Below are 22,956 nucleotides of genomic sequence, written 5' to 3'. Positions count from 1 at the left end.
AGGGATTATACCAGGGAACCCCCCAGTAAACCAAAACAACCGCAGCAGAAAAGAAAAAACTTTGTGGACATTTGCATACATACTGCGTAGACAATACTCTAATGACATAATTTATCAGAGATGCAACTTGAAAAGAAACCCGGACATTTCAGTTTCTGTGTGGATGTTCGCTGATGGAGGACAAAAAGCCGCTTGTGCAAGTAGCTGGCGCTCAGTCTGTTTACTGACCCCACACATCAGATTTGATGGAGAAGGTGTTGTAAGCTAGGCTCTCGGGCGCAGTCCACTTGATGGGGAACTTGGCCCCAGCGTGAGCAGTGTAGGTGTCCCCGGTCATCAGCCGACTCAGCCCGAAATCCGCCACCTTCACCACGTGGTTCTCCCCCACCAGGCAGTTCCGCGCAGCCAGGTCTCTGAGGGAGAGAGAGACAGAGACATCAGTCCACCCTGAAGACTACATGTCCCACAGAGTCTCGTCACACCCCCTCGCAACTCACTCATTCCCATCTCCTGCTCGGGATTTTTCATTGGCTATATATTCTAATAGTCTAATAGTTATAGGAAAATTGTTATTCTATTATAAAAATGTTTAATTTATACCAGAGAAGATTAAAATACAGAATATACCAGGAAATGAAGCAATAAACTGCAGTCATGCCAAGTCCCCAAAACAAGCAATCAAAAAATACTAGATCAGAAACGTCCTTAACTTATAGCTGCATCATGCCCCTTAGACAATGAGCTGACATCAAAAAAAGGAGACCCAAGGTTTTGATTTTGACACATAAAAAAGACAGAGATTGGAATTAGCTGTGCCTAGCTATCTAAGCAACTCAGCTGGCTACTCAAATAGCAACCACAATGGATTCGAATCCTACTCGTCTACTACCACTGCACTGCACAACATTTGTACTGATTTTTGAACAAACCCCAATTGTAGATCTGTAGTTGGTTTATATGCTCACTGCAAGAATAAAAACTTTAAGGCTGATGGAATGCACTCCGGACCTTTAAACAAAAGTCCTTTCATTCTGAAGATGCAGGTGCTGGGATCCAGGAGCTAGGTTACCTGTGGATGAAGTTCTTCTTCTCCAGGTACTCCATGGCAGAAGAGATCTGCGTGGCCATGTAGAGCAGCACCACAGCGTTCACCTCCTCGCGGTCACAATCCCGCAGGTAGTCCAGCAGGTTCCCATGAGGCATGTACTCCGTCACGATGTAGAACGGCGGCTCTAGAGTGCACACGCCTGCCAGGGACAAACACTTGCTTACCAAGCTGCAGGCAAGCAGTTACAGCTTCCTGACAAGATGCTGAAAGCTATGTTAAAAAACCTAGACACAGGCAGGACTCTTGTACACGGAGATGATATAGAAGTCATAAGGTACCGTGCAATAATACTTTAAGAATTAAAGATTTCGGTATTTCCTTTACGAAAGGAAAATCTTGGGAACAAAAGACTCACTTATAAAACTGTACGACAGCAGATTTGTACAAGATTTTCCCAGGATTCCCGGGGTTCTGCTGTTGTTGTACGGTACCAAGTACACACAGGACCAGCTTTCTGGATCGCTCGGCAAGTAAGGGCCATGCTCTCCAGACCCAAAGCGCAGCACCAAGTAACTCACCTAGCAGCTGCACCAGATTGGGGTGTTTGACTTCTTTCATGACTGAAGCCTCTTTCAAAAACTCCTCTACTTCCATTGTGTCTTCCTACATAATGCAGTAAAAGAACAAAAGAAGTCTTAGAGACGATCACATGCTTTGATATCCAAAATATACACTTCTATGTCTAAGACAGGGGTGTCCAATCCACTTTTTGGAGGGCTAGTATGTCGACAGGTTTTCATTCCAACTCAGTTTTTACATAACTGGGCCAGTTTGTCAGTGTTTCATAACTGCTCAGGTGCTGGCGCTTTAAAGAGAGCTAGAACACACCATCCCAGGCAGTGTAATGCACAGTCCAGTGACTAGATGGAAACACATAAATTCTTTATGAAAATACTAAAAAGATTTCTGCAGATCAGCCAAGATATATTCTGTCTGAAACGGTTGTGGGAAATTTTCTGGACTACTCATCACTGAGAAAACAAGACTCTTTTCCAACGGTGACTGTATATTCCATTTGATTGCATCACTGGATTTCCCCCCCAGGAGTGGTCGGGAACCTCCAGTCTGCAGAGGTTTTTAAAATTCCATTGGAAAACTCATTTACATACTCTGTCCTTCTGTGAATTTTGTATTTTTATTAGATGTTTTTGATTTTAACTAAGTTTTTCCTTCGTTGTAATTAATTGAGGTTTTCAACAGGTGCAATAGACATAAACCAGATTCCGGTATTTAGGTATAAATAATAAGCAATGTGAGGTAATGATATTTCATATCAAAGATAAAGGGTGACACATACATGTTTCTGCTAGATTCCCCTACCCAAACCTCTGGAATGTCAAACCCCAGTTACACTAGTGAACTGCCGGGCCACAATGAAAGCTCTTTATCTGCTGGTAGTCTACCTATCCTGACCTTGAGTGTCTTGACGGCCACAGTCAGGTTGTACTTCTTCCAGAGTCCGACGTACACCTCGCCGTACTGCCCGCCGCCCAGCTTGTGCTTCATGGTGATGTCGGTGCGCTCCATCTCCCACTTGTCGTGGATGGGCGACACCCCGTAGACGGTGGGCTTGTTGCACTTGGGCGCGGGGTAGTGCAGGGTGGTGACGAGGCCGTCCGCCACCGTGGAGTGATGGTGCACCAGCTCTGCCAGCGTGCTGAAGCGGCTCTCCGCCGTCACGTACACCTGGGGAGGCGGGGGGCTGTGTTACGAAGCACCCTGACTGGATCATGAGACCAGAGCTTGTTCCCGTCTCTCCAGGGCTGACCCCCGCAGGGGTTAGGGAAACCAGCTCATCTACATTCACCCCGCCTGAACAGCTGGTGTCCATTTATACCGCTAGCAGTGAGAAACTGGACTGGCCTGCCAGGTGAGGAGTCATTAATACTCTCTGCGGCCCCTAAACCCAAGGGTACCTCAGCGACTCCTGCCTTTCCTTTTTTTTTTATTTTACAGGTCTTAAGGCCACAAAGAAAATTATATCGATTTCAGTTCACATCCCTGAGAACTTGATAATTGTCCTGCTTTCTGAAAGGTGCTTTTGGACAGCTAACAAATATTGTTAAAATTACAGGACGGGGTAAAATTGATAACTTACGCGGTTCTCATTTGTTAAGTTCACATATGAGAAAACAAAAAAACGTTGGGTCTCTGAGAAAATGTCAAGGGAAACAGAAGGAAGATGAAGAAACAGAGATCTATGGAGAAGAACCCCCCCTAACTTTCGTAGCTCGTGCCGTGTGAGTGGACATTGTTCTGATCAGTCTTGGACTGGATCAGTCAGGCCAAGTAATCTTAGCGCTGCAATTTAAAATTTGTTAGAGAGCTTGCTGTCCTAATGTAATGTTTAATGTTGTGTACCTGTTTTCTTAATAAATATTGGTCTGTCTAGGTTTTACCTCTGATTAACTACCTTTTTGTCAGGGCTGTGCCTGAGAATATAAAGAGCAGACATGCAATAAAGTGTTACCAACTGTTCATGTATGTTTTTGACATTTTAACCATTTTATTTAACTACACTATTTTCCTGCCCCCCTTAAGTCTGTATTAACATGCAAAAATATCTGACTTGAGTCATACATTTTGAGCAGTAACACTACTGACAAATACAGATCTGACCAGCAATGTGTAAGTGCAACTTCCACTCCGGCTTAATAAGAAGAGGTAATGGAGACTAAGACCGCTCAAACTAACGTCTGAGAGGGAGACAATAATTAAAATATAGCTCAAGAGGGCAATAAATGATTTAAAAACAGCACAATGCAACTCTTTGCAAAAGTAACATTGGATATGAAACATTTACTGATATTTCAGGACTTTTTAGTGACCATTACACCATATATCCACAAGGGGGCAGTGGGGTTAAATAAATTACTTAAGAGGCTACATGCACATCTTTGTAAAAAAAACACGACATGAAGTCTCTGTTTTAGTCATTCACCTCTGCAAGCTTTTCTCCTGATTTTCAGCACTCTTTATAAATTTAATCAGCTGTTAGAAATATGGGGAAGAAAGCAGGAATTGGCAATCTCATAGAAAGCCACTGTGTTGAGACGTATGGTGTAACACAGGGAGTTCCACCTCTGATTCAGAGGTAGATCGTAAACCAGCAGCTACTAGAAAACAGTGAACAAAGAAAACCGCTGTGTTCATGCCTGTTAGTCTCCATGTGTGGACATCATATGCCAGCTGTGACTGCATACTGTAAGGAGTGTCCCTTCATCTGAGACACTAGCTAGCTGGAAGAAAGACCTTGCAGGATTGCTCGGAACACTAGATAACCTCGCTTACATGGGTGACCTTAGCTACAGGTACAGACGGACAAAGCATACAGGGAGACCATCCATTCTGAAATCTACCATTACTGCCTAGGGCTTTGGGAAAATCTTCCTATAATGGCATGCTCTAAGCTTACTCCTTGGGTTACGTGATGATCTCATACAAACCACAGAATGCCATTTTGCCGTCCTTGTAAAGTAATGGAAAAAAAAGATCTATTCTGTTCAAAAGTAAGATTATGAAGTGTCTGAAGCAAGGGGATTTTTTTTTTTCTTCTCAGCTGGCTTCAGGAATTCGTACACTGCAGGGTTCGCAGGTCTCAGCACGGAAGCCGGGGTGGGGGGGGGGGGGACTGGAATTCTTAATCCTAGGAATAATACTAAATGCAACCCTCCGGCCTCAGGATCGGGACCGACCTTGGCGTCCGAGGCGGTGTTGATGCGGTAGTGGTAGACGCGGCCCTCGTAGCGCAGCGAGATGGACAGCTGGCCGGGGCTGCTCTCGCTCTCCCGCACCAGGAAGCTGCCGTTGATGAGGCTGCTGAGCAGGTACTCGGCGGCGCTGCGCGACACAGGGCCGTGGTACCACGAGTGCTTCTCCAGGCTGTTGACCGGCGTGATGTAGTTGCTGGGCACCCAGCCCTGCCCGTTCTTGGAGCGCACCTCGCTCCACTCGCCATTCTGGTTGTAGCCCAGCACCCGCAGCTTCTCCCCTGGGTGAGGCAGAGCACACACACACACTCCGTCACGGATCTGCGGCAGGGCTCACCAGAGCAGAAGAGACTATTTCTAAAGCCATCTACAATGGCTGGTTAGAATACACATCGATATTTAAAACAACAAATTCATAAGTAATAAAATTTTAAAAAGTCATAAATATCAGAAATCGACTTATTCCTATAAAGGGACTTAGGAAAACTCTGGGAGCCATATAAGAATTATATACTTGGATGACCCAGGAACATTAAATATCCTAAAAAAATCATTAGACACAGGCAATGTCAATGAACTGAGGAAATAACAGGAAAAAACGCAGTTATACTGGCAAGTTGGAACATTCTGTTGACACTTTACATGTGTGTTACATGTGCTGGAGAAAGCAGATTGTCCAGGTCCGTTTTGATTTATTTCATTGTCAAATAACATCTAGCTCACAAAACAACTGTGAAAGGACTTTGTTCAAACAGCTTCGAAACACACAATATCATGTTTCAGTTCTTGCAGCCTGCATTTTTCAAATCTAACGGGCAAGTTTGAAAAGGGCCTGCGTTTTCTCCACTCATCCTTACGTTATCATTTTTTACCCAATGTCATCTTCTCTTCTTAAGGAATTACGTATTAAATCCGGACAAACGAGGGTGTGGAGTAGGCCCTGCCTGAAATTCGGTGATTCAGTGTAGTTGAACATTAATTCCACTGTGGGGAGGGCAGCCACACTCATCGTACAATAATCAGGTTTGTTTGAGTTTCGTTTGAGAAGATACTGAATCTGTGTGCGAATTCCGCAGAGGTCTGAGGCAACGCTGTATGCCCGACGCAAGAGAGGAATCTCTTTGATCGGTGCCCTCGGAAAGGAGGATGCAGAAAGGAAAAGGTGAATAATGCATAACTGGAATTGTTTCTCGATGACACATTTCTCATTGCTGATGTGGCATACGTAACAGCCCTGTTAAGCGATGGATTTGGAAGTGGATTCAAAGGACAAAAACCCACCATCTACCAAACTGGTAAGAAACAAGCATCCCAGGAGTTCAGCATGTGAATCTCCACTATAAGCATCTATAACAGGCCATGCAAGGTTTAGGCTGTTCCTGAGATCAGGAGTGTCTCTCACCTTTGGTGATGCTCAGGGTATTGTCCCCACTGGCCACAAAGTCATAAAGTGCAACAAAAAGGTTGGGGTCGCTCTCCGTGGCGCCCAGCAGGTTCTCCTTGGAGCTCCAGCGCACTGCTTCCGTCAGAGCCGAGGAGTCGGGTTCGAGGCCGTATGGGCGGTGCAGAGCCTCTGGAAGGTGACAAGACACAGGAAAGTCAACAAAGCGATTCGGGGATACAGGAGAGCCACGGGGACACTCGTCCAGGACGCTAGTGTGAAACGCACACAACAGTGGGGGCTCAACAGGAGCCACGGCCAGCAGTGACCCTAGTTTGGGGGGACCCCACTTGCGCCCACTTTGTTCAAGATCTAAATCCAAGAGGATGTGAGCATTGTAAATGCAACAGTTGGTGCTACTTGGAAAAAATCAGTGCTATGGTTTTCAACCTGGGGTCACTACCAGAGACCCCCAGAGCTTTTCAAAGCACCCAAAATCAAAGGGAGGTTGTAGCCCAAGTATAGTTGTGTGCAAAACTCTCACAACGAGTCTACTCTGACTACGCTTATGTGGATCTGTACATCTGCTGTTCTGGCTTCCAGATTTTAGAATTCAAATTATGAACCTGTATAGTTTAGAGTAGGAACAATAGGTTTATTCCATGCTGAAAAGAGAAGGAGGAAAACACAACGTGTTCAGCTGTGGAGCCTTCTTCAGGTGTGAGAAAGACCCCTGAACTGTTTTAGAGAAGTAACAGCGTGATTTTATGCTTGAATCCATCATTAAAAGTGAGTTGTTCAAAAGTGATCATGCTGTTGGAACTCGTCCTAAAAACCACTTAGTCAAAGCTAAGCTAATAGGAATTCAAATTTACTAAGGAAAAAGTTGGAGCATCTTTTTGCATTTATATTGCAACCCACTGCACAAACACCAAAATCTCTTGCACACAATTTCTCAGTAAGAGACAAATAAGCGCTCATAAGAGGAGGCCATTCGATCCATCTAACTCATTTGGTTTCTAGTAGCTAATTATCAACCTGTGGTTTTTGAAAGACACCAGCACATGAGTTTCAACAACACGGCGGGGTGTGCAGTCTGCAGATTTGTCACTACCAGGGTAAAACAATGCCTCCTGCTCTCAGTTTTCTCTGCTGTGACCCTTACTTGAGAGGAGACTGGACTATCCCCTTTCTCATTCTTTTACCTAAAACAATATAGTTCAAGCACACCTGGCCAGACCCCCGAAGGAAGACCACCGCAGTTGGCACCCTTCCATCCTGTATCGGAAAGCCATTATTCCTAGTGAGGCTCACTCCTCAAAAAGCAGGGGAAGAAAGCTGGGACCACACCCTGGGTGGGACACGAGCTCATCACCGGGCTTGTAAACAGAAACAATTTCGAGATGCCTGCTAACCTCGACACCGTGCGTTAAAGAAGGAGAAACTGGAGCGCTTCGCAAAAACCCATTTAAACACCGAAAGAACGTGCAAACTCCACACAGAAAGCCCCTTTGTCTGGCATTAAATCCAGCTACAACCAACAGCGCTAACCACCATGCAGCACTGTGGGCATACACCTGAGACACCCTGGACCCTTGATCTGAAAGGCCAAAGCTCTTGCAATCCAACAGAAACACAAAGTTTCATTTCTTCATGTGCTTCTCGACCATGTTGTCTACACATATCCTTGATAAGCCAGAGCGGCCAAAGTTTAACTCAATCAGTGAATATAATATACTGTGAGGAATAACCTTTGATAGAGGTGCAATCAATGTACTTCTAGTATAACAAAAACAGTTGTTTCTACATTTCTTTTTTTTTAGCAATACACGAACCGAAAGGCTGATTAGATTTTGCCACAAGCAGCGAAGTCAGAACTACAGAAAGCCGCTTAACAGCCTGAAAAATAAAACCTTAGAAGGTGTGTCTGGAGGAGCAGTGCGGCTCTGTAACAGTGATCCAGCCCTTGGTACCTGAGAGGCTAGTCTGATAGACATCTTCCGAGCTCTGGGAGAGTTGACCCGTCAGTCTGCTCCACTCTTCTTCGAAACTGCTGGAGGGCGGAAGAGTCCGCAGGAGCATGCTCTGTCCCTTTTTCTAAAGGAATCAATTTCCCCTAGTCAATCCTTCAGTGGCCTTAACAGACACCCATGGAGGACTCTGCTCAAATCAGGCAAGGCACCTCTCCCACACGGCTATATGCCTCAGAGCAGTGAGCAGTGGGAGTGGCGCTGTGGGCAGAGGAATGTCACGCTCCACCCCTCCACCCTTAGGTCTCCTGGTTTGTTGCGGAACAGCTGGCAGGGGATCGCAGAGCGAGTCAGGGCAGCTGTGCTGCAGCTCAAAGGCCCGGGCACCTCGCCAGTCCTGGTGTGGTTTAAGGGGGTCTGAATATTTCCTTCTGGCCCACGCCTAATAAGGCAGAGGCTCTTCTCTATAGAAACCGATCACTGTTGATCTCAGAATTCTCATTGCGAAAACATTTTTCATTATCTAAAAGAAACTGTACAGCACTGGGCACAGGTCCAGTATTAAAATGAGAGGTCCGCCACTGCTTAAAGTCGAAGGGATAACAACAAGGTTTTTCCATGTTTCAAATATTTCTAGAACAGCTGAAACCTAGAAGAAAAAAACCCATTTCAGAATTGTATGTGGAAGAAAAGGGACACAACTGCTTTGAGACCTCCATATTATGTTCTTTGTTCCTACAATTAATTCATGACACAACAAAGTCTCCAGCTGTAGAGCATTTCGAGAAAAACATTGCCAGCTGAATCTTCCAATACTATGTCTTCTGGATATTATTAGAGGGTACATTCTGCATTGACAGATTGCTTAACATATAAGAAAGTAAAATTAGGGAAAAAAACAGGGCTACAATCCCCAATCCAAATCATTCTGTACATTACTTACTTACACAATATAGGTTTAAAATCAAATAACTGTTGGAATCAAGTAAAATCCGTATCCTGTCCCCGATAACAAGCTTATCCAGGCCAGACCAGGCCCTGTTCAGCATGAAAATTACACACTCAAAATGCCAGACAGCAGTGTAAGAGTTACAGTAGTTTGCAATTAGTGACAGGTGTGAGCAGCAGAACAGACAGTACTGCTGAACTTTGTTTTGTCGGCATTCCAAGTTGAATGGTTTCTGATTGCAGCCTGTGCTCCAACTTGACTCTATGGCAGATGGGTGATGTTTATGGTTCAGAAGCCAATTTCCACCCCCTTCCAAGCATTTTTTCTTTTTGTCTCTTGGCGCAACTCAAAAGTCCTCTACCACAGGGCACTAACTTTGGAGAATCCAGTATGTCTGAAACATCTCATTTCCTTTACGTTGGCATGCTACAATTACACCTTAATGTAGAATTCCATCTCCGTTTCATTGTGTGTTCTGTGTCTGACAAAGTCTGGGAATGTAAAAAATTAGGGAACATCTTAAAACTAAAAAACATACTGTGCATTCCTTTGGAAGCTAAACACACAAATGTCTGTCAGAGACTCAATCTGTATATAATGCTCTATCTTAAGATCAATTAAAGCTTATTTATGTGCACTCACTAAGTTAAACATAAACTGATTTAAATTAAAAGCACTGTATGAAGTGAAGCAGTACTATATGAAGTATACCGTAGTACTGGCAATGTTACAAGGAATGAAACATCTCTTATTTACATTTTTAGAAAGTGTATAAAATTGCTGAATAAGTGTTGGCACTTATTCCTGCCATGCAATTTTACCATTCATAAGATCATTTGAAAGAATACAGACGAGAGGAGACCATTTGGCCTACCTAGCCTGTTTGGAAGTTAGTAGGATCCAAGGATCTCATCACTATTGGCTTCAACAAAATGGCTGGCTAGCCTGCTCCACTCTCCCACAACCCTTTGGATAAAGTAGTGCCACTTGATCTCGGTTTGAAATATACTTCCATGTAGTTTCCGCCTGTGTCCTCTGCTTTGTGTTCCATTGTTCTTTTGTAAGAAATCCACTGGCTTGACATCGACAATACCACCATTTCACTGTTTATGTCACATCTTTACATTATTAAAAAAAGGCAGTCTGCTGAAATTTAGGCCGGCTTTTCAGTCAAGTATGAACATACTGAGCTGCTTTAAATCTCAAGTGCGACGCGTGTTTGACCTAAATCTGTAGCTGCTGAGGGCCAGCTTAAGTGTGAAGGAGTCTTAGTTACAACTGCATGCAATCGCGCTGTGCAAGGCAGGGGCTTCGAACTCTGAACTAAAGGGTTTTCTCTGCAGTCAAGCTAGGTCTCAATATTGGGTAAATTAGTGACGATTCCTGTGGCATTTAGCTACTGAGAGAAGATGCCCATGAAACAGAACATGGATAGAGACCAATGGCAAGAAGGAACTGGAAGGGGTTTAAAAGTCTGTACTGATACAGCACTGGAACACAAAAACATCTGATTGTATTGTATGATTTTACTACTAATGCAAATCCTGATGATTCACGGTATCCTGCGTTTTCTTGAGAAGACCTAAAATATTCCTGTGATCTCACACTGTGATCATTCAGAAAATCTACAGTTGTTTCTCTTGTAAATCCAGTCTTTTTTAACAAATATTGAGTTTCAGTTGAGCAGGTATGACCCGTTCATCATAAATTCAGTTTTTTTTACAAATATGGAGTTTCAGCTGAGCAGGTATGACCTGTTCATCTAGAGTAGCATTGCAAGTACATTTGCTAGAATTGCAAATGGCAATATTGAGAAAACTCAGTTTTGTTAAAATAAGTCTTTGTAAGCACTTCATAAATGTTTTGAATACATACATGATAAAGATTTCAGTTTTCTTGTCTCTTTTGACGCTTTCGTTTTTTTGTTGTTGTAAAGCTTGCATTTCCTTCGAAGTTAAGGAAATGACTATTGCAGCATTTGAAACTTTAGAAAGACGTAGGTCAAACGTTTGAAAGCCGACTGCCTGTAATAGAGAACAACATGGTGCTGTACTACTGGTGGACAGCAAAGCATTTGCTGAACAGCCTTGTAACCCACAAGCAAAACAAACAATTTGATTTGTTTAGCCATATGAACTACTGTTGACCCACAATCACGCCACTGCTGCAGGCCTGAAGAGACTGGGGAATGACTCTCACCTCAGTGTTGCTGCCTGAAAGCCCTCAGACCCAGCAGAAGAGCAGGAAGCTCCGCGTCCGTGGAAAAAGCCTTTCCAGGGGGACGTGTGTGGGGCACATGTTATCGCCTAAGTGAGGAGACCAGGTTTGTGTGTGTTGGGGGGGGGGGACCAGTCAATGAGAACTAGTGATGGCGAGTTTCTTGTTTGTGTCCAGCTGCACTGGAAATGTCACGAATTACTGACGAAGTGAGAACACCACGTTCCCACTGCAAGACAATTAATATTGAACACCGCTTCAGCATCACTGTAAAACACTTCCCTGTAAGAATCCTAGCTTGAAGAGATTGATCCTCTGAAAAACTCACAATTAAGAATATAAGACAAAGGAGACATTATCAGACACGATAATTGCTTCCCTATGTAAATTCACTCAAACATCTCAACCACCACTTAGTAGGACCAATGAGTAATTGGTTAACAGAATTAGGATTGAAAAGTAGTGGATATTCATTAATTTAATTAGCAAATCTTTTTCCAGATACAACAAGGCAATAAATACCCATATGTTACCATAACAGCATAACAGCAGGGGGGCTAAAGCCTATCAGAACATCCATCCTGGACTTGAATCAAATAGGGAGCTTCAATTCTATTAATTGTTCAGAGATTAAATGAAGAAGCCAACATCAAAATAAAAAAGAAAAAAAACACATTTAAAGCATGTCCCACCTTTGGTGCCGAACAGAACGCGCTGAAGAGCAGTTCCGCTGAGGTGGCTGAGCCACAGTTCCCAGTACATTGTGAAGACGCCCCTTCCTGTATTCAACGCGCCAGCTCAGTGTGAATCGATATTTAATAAGACTGCTAGTTTTATGATGTCATTTGTTCAGCTGTTAAACAATCCATCTTCATCTTGAATGATCACTTTCAAAGGACAGTTTTTCACTTCAATTCTCTTCTGAGTTCTGAATTAGAAATGGTCGATCTGATCAGTCTTTCAGGTGTCGCTTCAATCCACTTCCATTAAAAGCTTTCCCAGTGTTCTCAAAATTCTTGAGCTACAATTAAGCAAATAAATCCGTAATCTTGATTCACAAGGTGATTTATCAACCCGCATCAAGAAAACAAGGAGCCCATTCTGCTGAAGATTCCTCCAACAAAGTTTCTGCCTGTTTGCTAGAGTACTGTGCTCTGCAAGGACGACTGCTTGCGGACAGACTTTATTTAGCTCTAAGCCTTCCTTTTGTCTTCACTCAGGGCCGTCCTGAGCAGCACAGATTACCAAGGGCCCCTCTCACTCTCTTTTGCTCAGCCTACGCAGCAGATGTGGGGCTGTTTAGTCAGTGACACAGTGCCCTTTGTCAAGCCTCAGTCCGTCACCGAAGAAACACTACTCCAGCACAGGATGGCAGACAGGCGACAGAACGCTGAGAAATGACAGACACTGCTGGAACTGGCACCAAGACAGTTTGATCTCAAAACGGCTAGAACCAAAACCACAGACGGCACACATAGAAGAGGCTTGAGAATTTACTCTCCTAGTTAAAAGTGGGGGACCAACCCATCCTCTCACTAAAGCACCCACACAGGTTCTGAGTGGACTCCACACAGTCTCACTGACATACTGTATTGCACGCTTGGAGTCATGAACTTTTCAATTCCCTTCCCCGAGCAATTGGGGTAAGATTTTTATTCAGCGGCTGAGGCCAAGAAACAGTTGTCCATCTGCATATCTATTCACATAATCAAAATCAGCAGCCTGCGGAACACCAAGCAAAGCTACCTCAAGCCTTTCTGGGCATTATTCTTTTTGCCTTTTGTGGTGCTTTGTTCGGGGTTACTCCAGCACTGAACGGAGTCACGGTCAGGGGGCTTATCTGACGTTGTGTCTGGGTGTGAAAAGCAGGCACGGGTCCAGACCCCGACAGCTGAGGCCCAGTCGATCTTTACCAGGCCCCGTCTCGCCTCAATAGAGTTATTGAGTAACCCCCACCCTCCCCCACGCCCCAGCTCCCCCAAGCATTGGGGTTCTCTAGGACTACAGCAGCTGTCAGTGGGGTGTGCCTTGGGTATGTGGCAGCTGAAATACGGGCAGACAACACAAAGAGATGCTCATATCACAAAGCACACACTGTACAAAGACGGCGAACAGCAAAAGACTCCTGTCTGACCCATGTTAGGTTGTAGCCAATGCAGACTCTGGCACTGAACCTTCTAAGATCTTTATTTTGCTTGAAACAAGTCTGATTTGTGTCATTATAATATGCTTCATGTTGGATTCATTACAACAACTGCATCTTGTAAAACACTAAAATGGACCAAATGACTAAGCAATTGGAATTTTAAGGGTTGCCTCGCATAACTGGGAAACACAGACGAATGTTGTTTTCACTACAGTTTCATCATTTGACTTCCAAATGTCCTGGATCGATTCATACAGCTGTAGCCTTCACCATTGCCCCCTGTGACCCTGTGGCAGGGTTTCCTCCAAAATCCAGATGAACTTGGTTGCGCACAGGAGAAGCCTGGACAGTCACCCACCCCAGGAAGATGACTGCAAGAGACAGTGTTGCAGACCGAGGGCGCCTTAATTAAAAGCTGAGCAGGGGCAGGATTTAGACCGAACGGAGAGCCTTTCCCAGGCCTGCTACAGTTCACAGCACTGTGGAGGTAGGTTCTCCCTGCCCAGACACGCAGACATTACAGATTTCTCCCGCCCACTGAACAATTACTTCAGGTAGTGGCCTCATGATGCGGTCGGATGCTTGCCCACACAGAACTGTACTCCAGTCTGCGGCATGAGGAACATATAAAACGAGCAGCGCTAAAATAGAGTTCCTGGAGCCTACACTCTTCACACCAATTAAAACTGACCACTGCCGCTCTAACATTTCTGAAGCTAGAGCCTGTTGATGAGTAACACCTCCCTGGACATCGTAAGCAGTGCTTCTAAGGCACAGTGTCCTAATTTGGAGACATTCCGCGTCTTAATTACAAGGAACGTATGCAGCATTGGCTGCATTTTCTATACCATTTACAATTGAATATCTCGATCCATTTCAGACAGCATACAAGTGCACAGCTGTTGTAGGATGAAGAAATATTTGTCACGTGCACTCTAGCCACATGTGGTGAAACCTACCCAAAGCTCAAAGATAAACTGGAGATTAGATTGGGTCATAAGAATAACGAAATCTGAGAGTTTTTGGAACAAGTGATCACCACCACCCATCAGCTAGGTTGCAATTAGAACTAAAGTTGAAACTCAGCAGTTCAATAAATGTCAGAAGGAATCGTGTCATCATGACAATTTTTGCATTTTTCTTTAAATATTTAGGCTTAAAATGAGAGGATGCAAGTTAGCTTATCTAAGTAATTTAGTTGCTAGTATCTAATCGATTCAAGGATCTCACCCAGCAGTTTTCTGAGAGAATCCAGGGTATCTGGCTGGGTAGATTGCTCCACACAGTCCACGCAGGTTGGATTATCTTTTTATTTTTAATAACAATGAAAAGCACACACAATTACTGTTTCTGTTTTAAGGTCACGGGTCCTTTAAAAACAATGAAGATCTTTAAGGTTAATCCTTATTATTTCATGTAGCTTCTGCCAAATTGTGTATATGGTCATTTCTTGTGTATAAAAATCATTGAAAATGATTACTTGGAAATACTGAAAGACTTTCAAGTATACTGATTAAGTCCTTCTGGTCATTTTGGATTTGCAATAACACCTTCCTGAAACAAAGAATACAGTGCTCAATAATCGCTGACTATAGCTTGTGCTATTCTGTTTTAAACGCAGCATTTTGACCAATGTAGTAAACACAACTGTTGACCCATGTTGTTCACTAAATGAAGAACCCGACCAGCTAAGCAAGTACAGAAAATCAGGTCTCTCCCTTACGAAGAGAGATGTGGTCCTCTCTCATTTTACCCCATAAACTCATGAAAAGTCTCATGGGGTTTCCCATAATGCTTTAACACCATTCTCTGTTTTGCAATGATTTCCTTATGCCTAAATACTCTGTACTCCACATTTCAGATGGTGCACCACAATAAACCTTTAGGGTTTACACAGGCAGTTTAGAAAAAGTGGCCAGTGCAACTACTACTAATACTGACCATAATCTGATTCTGCCAAACCCTGTTGAAATGTTGCTGTAAACATTTCGGGTTTCATGTCAATTTTTATTGCAAGTCATGAGGTGTTCAACCTCAAGAACAAACATCTACAAAACCCAACTGTAAAGATGCATTTAACTGATTAATTCAAGGTAGAGGAATGCTGTGGCATAGCGGTAAGGATTGCTGTAAGGTTAAGGAAGATGACGGCATCCGTTGCACAATCTGATCTGTAAGAGTGCTGCAGTATGGATTAGCACAACTCTTACTGCTACTGAAGTGCATGTGAAACAACCAGCTTTTTGTCGAGTACATGTTTGTACAGCTGGAATTCAAAAGATGAAGCATCTTGTACACTTCAGGAAACTGCTGTCGGTCTTATAGAACAGGGTAAAAAAAAGGCTTAATCAATTAAAAATAGTGAGCTCCAATAAATGAACTCTTACGATGACTTGCAGTCGCTTATGATTAAGCAAACTTGCTTTCCGTTTCCTAACATAAAAACTGAACTGACATTTGCTTTCGTTTTTATGCCACTGCAATTGTGAGACCATCAAGTATTGATCAGTTCAGCATGAACCTGAGGGCTCATCAGGTGCTGCTTGTTACAAGGGCCATCACTTGAAGTGCCCAAGAAGCTGCACAACAGGCTGGATCACTTGCCAGTCTTCTGGTTTAGCAGATGTGTTCAGCTGCCGTGAGCTTTGCTGCTTCAGGGGTTGGGGGATGTGCAAGCGACGACCGAGTCACACTGAAACCAGGGACGCAACTCTCAAGTCACACTGAAACCCCTGCACCCCTGAAAGAGACTACAAGGAAACACGCAGCACCACGGAGGCGTGGTTAAGTTCCTGGAATTCATAACTGGAAGGCTGCGGGTTCAAATCCTGGGTACATCACTTTGAGTTACTTCATTTAGATTGCTCCAGGAACGAAACCATCGCTAAGTGGATACAAATGGATGCTTTGGACTACACGTATTAATAATAACATAAGAGTTCTTTGAGGTTTGACTGGACAGTTCTGGCCACAATGGGCTGTTGAAAAGTACATCCACTGATCTTAAAACACAGGGACGACCTATTTCTGTCTCCTGAGCCCCTGATGCTCCTTTTTTTAACCACTCAAATCAAACTCTTAAAGAATCTAATGGGCTTAAAATATATTTATAATTTATACTGTTTATCTGGCTCATTACAATTCCCTGGGCAGTGTACTAAATATTTCACTAGACTCCAAATACAGGATGTCTATTATTTAACTTGAAAGAAATCATCAGCACTAATGTTATAGTCATAATTCCAAGGTGTTCTCCTTTGTGAATACCCTGCTCATACAAAAATCTAAAAACAATTCTGTACTGGGGTAGACGAGAAATACTTCAATCTGTTAATCCATTTTCCCTCATTACATGATGTAGTAATTAGCAGTGCCGCAATCTAGATAGTGGATCACCAGATAATGCAGTTCTGTAATTGGTGCAGTCTTTCAGTCTGGCTACTGTCCTAGGAAAGTGTCTTAAAGGCTTAAAAACCACAGCTTTCTATAAATTACAGCACATTTTCTATGGGATCTGTCAATGAGCTAAGCTTAAAAGGTCAGGGGTTTAATGCATGTGATGTACTTTGTGTTACTTTCTCAAGCACACTTTGACCAGTTGCTTGAAAGTGCTTAGCAGAGATACGGGATGTTTCTGAGGACTATTCACGTGCTGTGTAGACAGAAGGGTGCTCCAACAGTCTGAAAACGTGCACAGCCCTGCGGGATGGGGCATGCAGACAGGACACTGCACACTGCAGTGCAATCCAAAGTAACGAAGGGCATGGCAGCTGCGGCAATGAGAAACATTCCAGGGGCACCAGTCACCCCTAAACAACATGACAAATTCCACAGAACCTGCAAGACTGTAATAGTCCTTACATGCTGAATATCTCAATTGTTTAGAAAACTATACACCCAACTTATGAAGAGTTCAAGGGCTGCAAGCCAGCAGGTCTTACAGGCCTACAGGACCTGATGATGTAGTATACTGGGAGACGGAAGTTAAACTGGTATAGGTAGGACAAAAATCAAAGCCTGGGTGGAAAAGAAGCCTTGAGATTGCCCCCTTCCAGGACGGGAATTTTCACACCTGTCCTTCACTGGCTTATATACACTCAGGAGAAGTTTTGTCATGTTTAAAATTTAGACACCATTCAGATAATTGCATGGTTATGCATGTCACCTATACTGCAATAGATGACATAGCTGTTCTCACATAAAACATTCGCCCACTCAGAGGACCTCCAAGTGCTAAAACAGACAAACGCCAGCATCCGTGTTGGGCTAAAAGGAGACCAAATAACTTTCCTCTATTAGATCTTCTTACAAAGGAGGAGGTTAGTTACACTATATCTGACATGACAGTCAAGTGCCCGTGACCAAAAGCTCTCAAGTTACTATGAAAAGTGTAGCTTAAAATGCTTTTATAGTTTTATATAAAAACTAGAAACTTTTATAGGTTTCAAAACTAATGTGCACTGAGCTACTAGTTCATCCCCTCAAGCTGGTTCTGTCGTTTCTTGTTTCATTGAAGAAAATGAAAGGGGGGTTCATCTAAAACACTTAACACTCGAAAGACTTCCGAAAACAAAGGGGAAGAGCCGATCCTACCGCTATTAAATACAGCAAAACAATCTCCAGGATATCATCAAAGATTTAACACAGGCATCAATTGGTCAGGCAAAGCACAATGAAAGGGTGTTCTCCACAGAAACAAGACACAACAGTCCCAGAGAAGTACTTCAAATTACATGTCATAAAAGACCAGCTCTTGCCTAAACAACTTGGCTGCTCCCTGCGCAATCACACACACAACCCTGCACAAACTCTCCACCCTGTCTGAGTAACCAACACATCACTTTTAAGAAGGATCAAAATGTTTCTCCTGGTGCGTTTACATCACTCCTGTTACCAAAACACATCGGGGGGGGGGTTGACTTTGCAGTCTCCGAAGTTAAGAGCCCATCTTCAAAGGTCTCACCACGGGCCCTCTCATTACGGTGCTGTGCCGCGTTAAAAAAAACGATCGCAAAGGAACATGCTGAAGACGAAAACCAAAGCTGTAAGATTTTAAAGATTAAAGCTAAAGAGAAGCTTTCCGATTGAATTAAATAACCGTACGCCCATGACGTGTCTGCTGATCTGCAGTGTGCAAGCTATCAGGGTACATCTGACTCCGCCCTTACAAGACTCGGCAGGAAGCTTAGCGCTCAGAATGGGCACAGCGAACACTTTAAATTTACTGTTACCACAAGGTAATGTTATGGAAAAATGCCTGGAACTGCGAATAGTTCCTGGGCAGTTTTCCAGCAGCAGCCGAGCTGGATCTTCAGACAGAACAAGCTGGCTGAAATAATACCAGCAATATATATTCTGTTATATGGTAACACACATAAATAGTGGGAGGCTGATGTACTCTAGGCACTGCATAAAGTAAAACTACTAAATTTACTTTACTACTAGAACAGAACACATAGAACCTGGGAATTTGAACTGATCTCTAGTTCTGCTGGGTTATAATATCTTTCTATGCAGTCTAAAACGTTCATCCACTCAGCACAAAATAGAAATTTCTCACCCTTGCATGAGGGAATTTTAAGACTAAAATAAAACCTGCAGATAATACAATTATTGCAGGTTCAAGAATCAGAGAAAAACGCAAGAAGTAAAAGAAGGACTTGCATATGGTTTTGTAAATGTAGCCTATAAATTAGCAGTGCAAAAACAGTACTAAAACCTGTTTTTCCTAAGTGATGTCACTCTAGGTGATGTAGGCGATAACTACCCACCACACTCTCTCACTCGTATTAAAAATGGGGCTAAATATATGTGCAGCATCCTGAGCGTGACGCTACTTGGAAAAACAGCTTAACTAGATTTTTCTAGGCCTTGGACACGTAATTAACATTTTATGAAAAAAGGGCACAGTCACACTTTAAAAGGAGACACAGCCATTACATCTTGGGTACAAATATATTCCGCTAAAAGAAGGATATTCACAACATGTATTTACAAAGAATTTAAGCGATAAACTTGAGAATCAACCTTAGAGAGCATGGGCTTAAAACGCCAGTTCTGTTTTAACAATGTAAATCAATGGAGAGCACTAAGTGGGTCTAGCCTACTAGTGGGACATTACGGCTGGGTAGCTTGTTTCAGTTTCCATTATCCTGTGTTTAAAAAAGTCCATTCCCCTAGTTTCTACTTGTGTCCTTTGGTTTATGTTTCCCTGTAAAAGCTGTGCTGAAACAGATGAATTGGGTTCAGTTGAAGTCTATTCTATTCAGGAATAAAAAGATTCTGTTTGTCTAGCCTGTCAATGTGGAACATTCCTGATTGTTCTTTGCAGGCCTATTTCCAGAGCATTGTAATGTGGCAAAGGATTTCTTACTACTACATTGTAAAATGTTAACATATTATCCCTTCATTTAAATTTGACACTTTGAAATATAAAAGATTGTTTGATCCTAACACTGTTTGCCTTTTTTTGCCTTAATTCATCTTACCGTATTCCCATGTGAAACTTCTTAGCAAGTGGGATGGGGCTTAAAATAACCATGATCCCAGTACTATGTAGGGTTTCAGTGTTCTGAACATTCAGGCTTGTTGTTTCAAGAGCTAAGTGTCCAGAATTTAAGAAACTGGGTTATGGAAACACTGTGAATATAAATTCTGAAATCAAGACCTGAGTGGAACAGATCTAGTCCACTTAGGGAAACAGATCGAAATGCATAAATAATTAAGAGTCACAGCAGGAATGAAATGCAGAACTGACAGAGGGTCCCCAGGGCCCAAGACACAAAAAAGACAAATATGCAAAGCAAATACAATCTAATCCTACCAGTCCCAGCAGGTCAGTGGCAGAAAACATCAAGCGAGAAGCTTCTGCATTTAAAATACCTGGGTCACACTTCTAGGGATTTTGCTATTATACTCAGACGTAGTTAATAAGGATTTGCTGCAGTTTAATTTTGCAGAGTGTTCAACTAAAACACCCACTCTGCTAAGATTATATCAGCCGCGTGGATATTGTGCTACCAAGACAATGTCTATGACAGCAGGCATGCTGAACTGCTTACTGCCAAGGCTGCTGAGAGTTATCAAATCCACACAGTCACCACAATGGTCAAAAACATACAAGAATCACGTGACTTTTTTTTTCATTTTTGGTGGGATAAGAAAAACAGACTGCAGAAGCCCGAGAAAGAAAAGGGAGGACTGTGAATGGGAGATTAAGGTCAATGCACATCCGATTAAAAGTGGAAAGGATGAAGCCGGAGGATTATCCCCAACACAAGGATTTCCTCTCTGGCCAAATCTCAGCAGGCACTTTTACCGAGGTCTCATTCCCCTGTAGAATATATACACTGGGAAGCACTCTGAAAAACGCAATGCAGAAACTCACTGGTGCACAGATGATTCTGAACGACGGGTTAAAAACTAAATGACCCGAAATGTGCACTTAACCTAACCCACTTAAAGAGGGTTTTTCTCCCTACAAAGCAGCTCTCTAGCTCTCTCACGCTCATTGGGAATTTTCCCGAGCTAAAAGAATTATGTTTGGGCATGAAAAGACCCGGGTGTGCACAAAGAGCATTCAGGACGGCAAGCTGAGCTCCACGCCCAGACGGCACCGTCTCCAGCCAGCTGGGACCGGGATTCGCCCAGCGGTGGGGCACCAAGCCCGAGCACCACTGGGGGCAGCGCTGAGCTCGGGCGGTCAGGACGACCATGCCGACGCGGACTACTGCACACTGCCCGGGACCTGACTGCGGCAGCTCCACCAGTCAGGCGCTGCGCAGAGGAAGACCAGCACTCTCGCTCTCTCCTGAGCAGGTGGTCCCAGCTACGTCTTAAAGCCGGTTGATTCCCCATTGGGTGGGTTTTTCATAAAAATGAACAATTAAAAAACAGCCACCAGGACATACTGTGCAGTGCCATTTGCCTGCAAGCCAATTTAATTCCTTTAAATGCGTGGAGGTGAAGGAAAGTGAAATTTTAACCTCCTGGCTACAGTTCAGGTGTGTAGGAACCCTTGAGGATTTTCTCGAGATTAAGCAACCATAATTAGCCCCCATCCCATGCTGTTCACACCTAACAACTAAACAGGCAGCGGCTATTTATCCCAATCCTACACCCGCCGGTGAGAGACAAGTAGGCTCTTGCCTCTCCAGCACGTACACAGTGTCTTTCACCATCCGTCTGGAGACAGGCTAGTGGGCTGCCTTTATTTTAAGGCTTGTGTAGATAAGAAAGCAGAATAGAAAGAAGTCTCTATTATATATTCCCTATGTATTATCCCTTTCATGAAATGCCAGAATGGATAAAACATACCCAGTGTGAAGGGGTTTGAGATTTCTGTGGCTGGGATTATGAATATGGCTGGGAAATCAGCTTTCTGTTGAAGCAAACGTTTGGACACTCTTACCCAGTCTTTCATATACACCAATATCAGATTCCATTTATTAAGAACTAAGAGAAGACACCATTAACCGTGTTGGCTGCGAGTCATACAATAAACTGATAAGTTTGAGAAAAAAAAAGAAAATGCCATATTAGGGTCTTAAATATTCTCTGGCTTTTTTTTTGCAAAATAAGTTCTCCCAAAAGAACAAAAAACTGGAAACCATACCTTTCCCCACAGTTTTACTCATTTAGCTACATAAGAAAAAAGGACTATTTATATAATGCAGTGAAACTGTTTTACAATATTATATAGGCCAGTGTGTCCAAAACCTCAGAAATCACATTTGTTTTTAAGAAAAGCAGAATATTCTCACCTAATAAAAGGTGCAAGTACCAGACCAAAAAAAAAAAAACCTTCATTAAAATTGAAATACCTATACAAGAATACAGTCAACAACCTTACAATTGCAATGTTTCTAACCAAAAGCATCAGAAAAAACAGATCAATATTGTGGACCTGACAATATTTCCTGAGGTTACTCTTTGGATTAACTGGTAGCAGTGTTTCCACTGGACAGAGCTGGTCAATATTGGGGTGGGGGACCTCCAAGGGGTGCTGGTAGACCAGTTGGTGGTGCTCTTCCCTACGAACCGGAATTTCAATCCAATGATTCAGTGGGGGCGACAGTGACGCAGTGGTTACTTTGCTGCCTTGCAGTACTGGGGCCCTGGGTTCATATGCTCCCCGTATCTCTGCGAGTGTCCTCCAGGTGCCCTTGTTTCCTACCAGAACCCAAAGATATGCTGGTAGGTTTATTGGCTTCTGGGGAAATTAGCCTTGGTGCGAGTGTGTGTGTCTTTGTGTCTGTGTGCCCTGACATGGACTGGTGTCCCATCCAGGGTGTACCCTGCCTGGTGCCCGCTGCCTGCTGCAGCTCCCTGGAGACCCTGAATTGGTTAGAAAATGGATGATTCGGTATGTGGACGGATGAGACTTTAGACCAAGGTCCCGATTTCTTGATCTTGATCTATCGAATCCGGGGGAAACTTTTCAAAAGAGAAGGCGTGTTAGTCCCAGTGTGTTTTA

General features: G+C 43.4%; 1 protein-coding gene and 1 long non-coding RNA gene across 3 annotated transcripts in view; both read right to left on the bottom strand.

The window, feature by feature from the left end:
• LOC148652366 (uncharacterized) overlaps positions 1-22,956 on the bottom strand; it is a 125,007-nt gene that overhangs the window by 31,769 nt on the left and 70,282 nt on the right. The gene's annotated exons all lie outside the window — the stretch shown is intronic.
• The window catches only part of abl2 (ABL proto-oncogene 2, non-receptor tyrosine kinase), a 50,618-nt gene that overhangs the window by 13,509 nt on the left and 14,153 nt on the right, over positions 1-22,956 (bottom strand). Inside the window, exons 1-7 of one of the 2 annotated variants that reach the window (XM_088599070.1) lie at positions 8,173-8,394; positions 6,221-6,391; positions 4,804-5,099; positions 2,522-2,794; positions 1,627-1,711; positions 1,070-1,247; positions 229-413 (exon numbers count right to left, since the gene is read on the bottom strand). In XM_088599070.1, coding sequence (XP_088455196.1) covers positions 229-413; positions 1,070-1,247; positions 1,627-1,711; positions 2,522-2,794; positions 4,804-5,099; positions 6,221-6,391; positions 8,173-8,281 — 1,297 coding nt within the window. In that variant the 5' untranslated portion in view covers positions 8,282-8,394. Of the gene's footprint in view, positions 1-228; positions 414-1,069; positions 1,248-1,626; positions 1,712-2,521; positions 2,795-4,803; positions 5,100-6,220; positions 6,392-8,172; positions 8,395-22,956 lie in introns of those variants that run through there. The other variant, XM_088599069.1, reaches the window with a different exon arrangement.

The sequence above is a fragment of the Lepisosteus platostomus genome, chromosome 11, assembly GCF_059453375.1.
Source record: "Lepisosteus platostomus isolate fLepPlt1 chromosome 11, fLepPlt1.hap1, whole genome shotgun sequence".
Classification (NCBI taxonomy): Eukaryota; Metazoa; Chordata; class Actinopteri; order Semionotiformes; family Lepisosteidae; genus Lepisosteus; species Lepisosteus platostomus.
The sequence above is the reverse complement of the archived record's forward strand: the minus strand, read 5'-3'. Positions and strand labels throughout refer to the sequence as shown.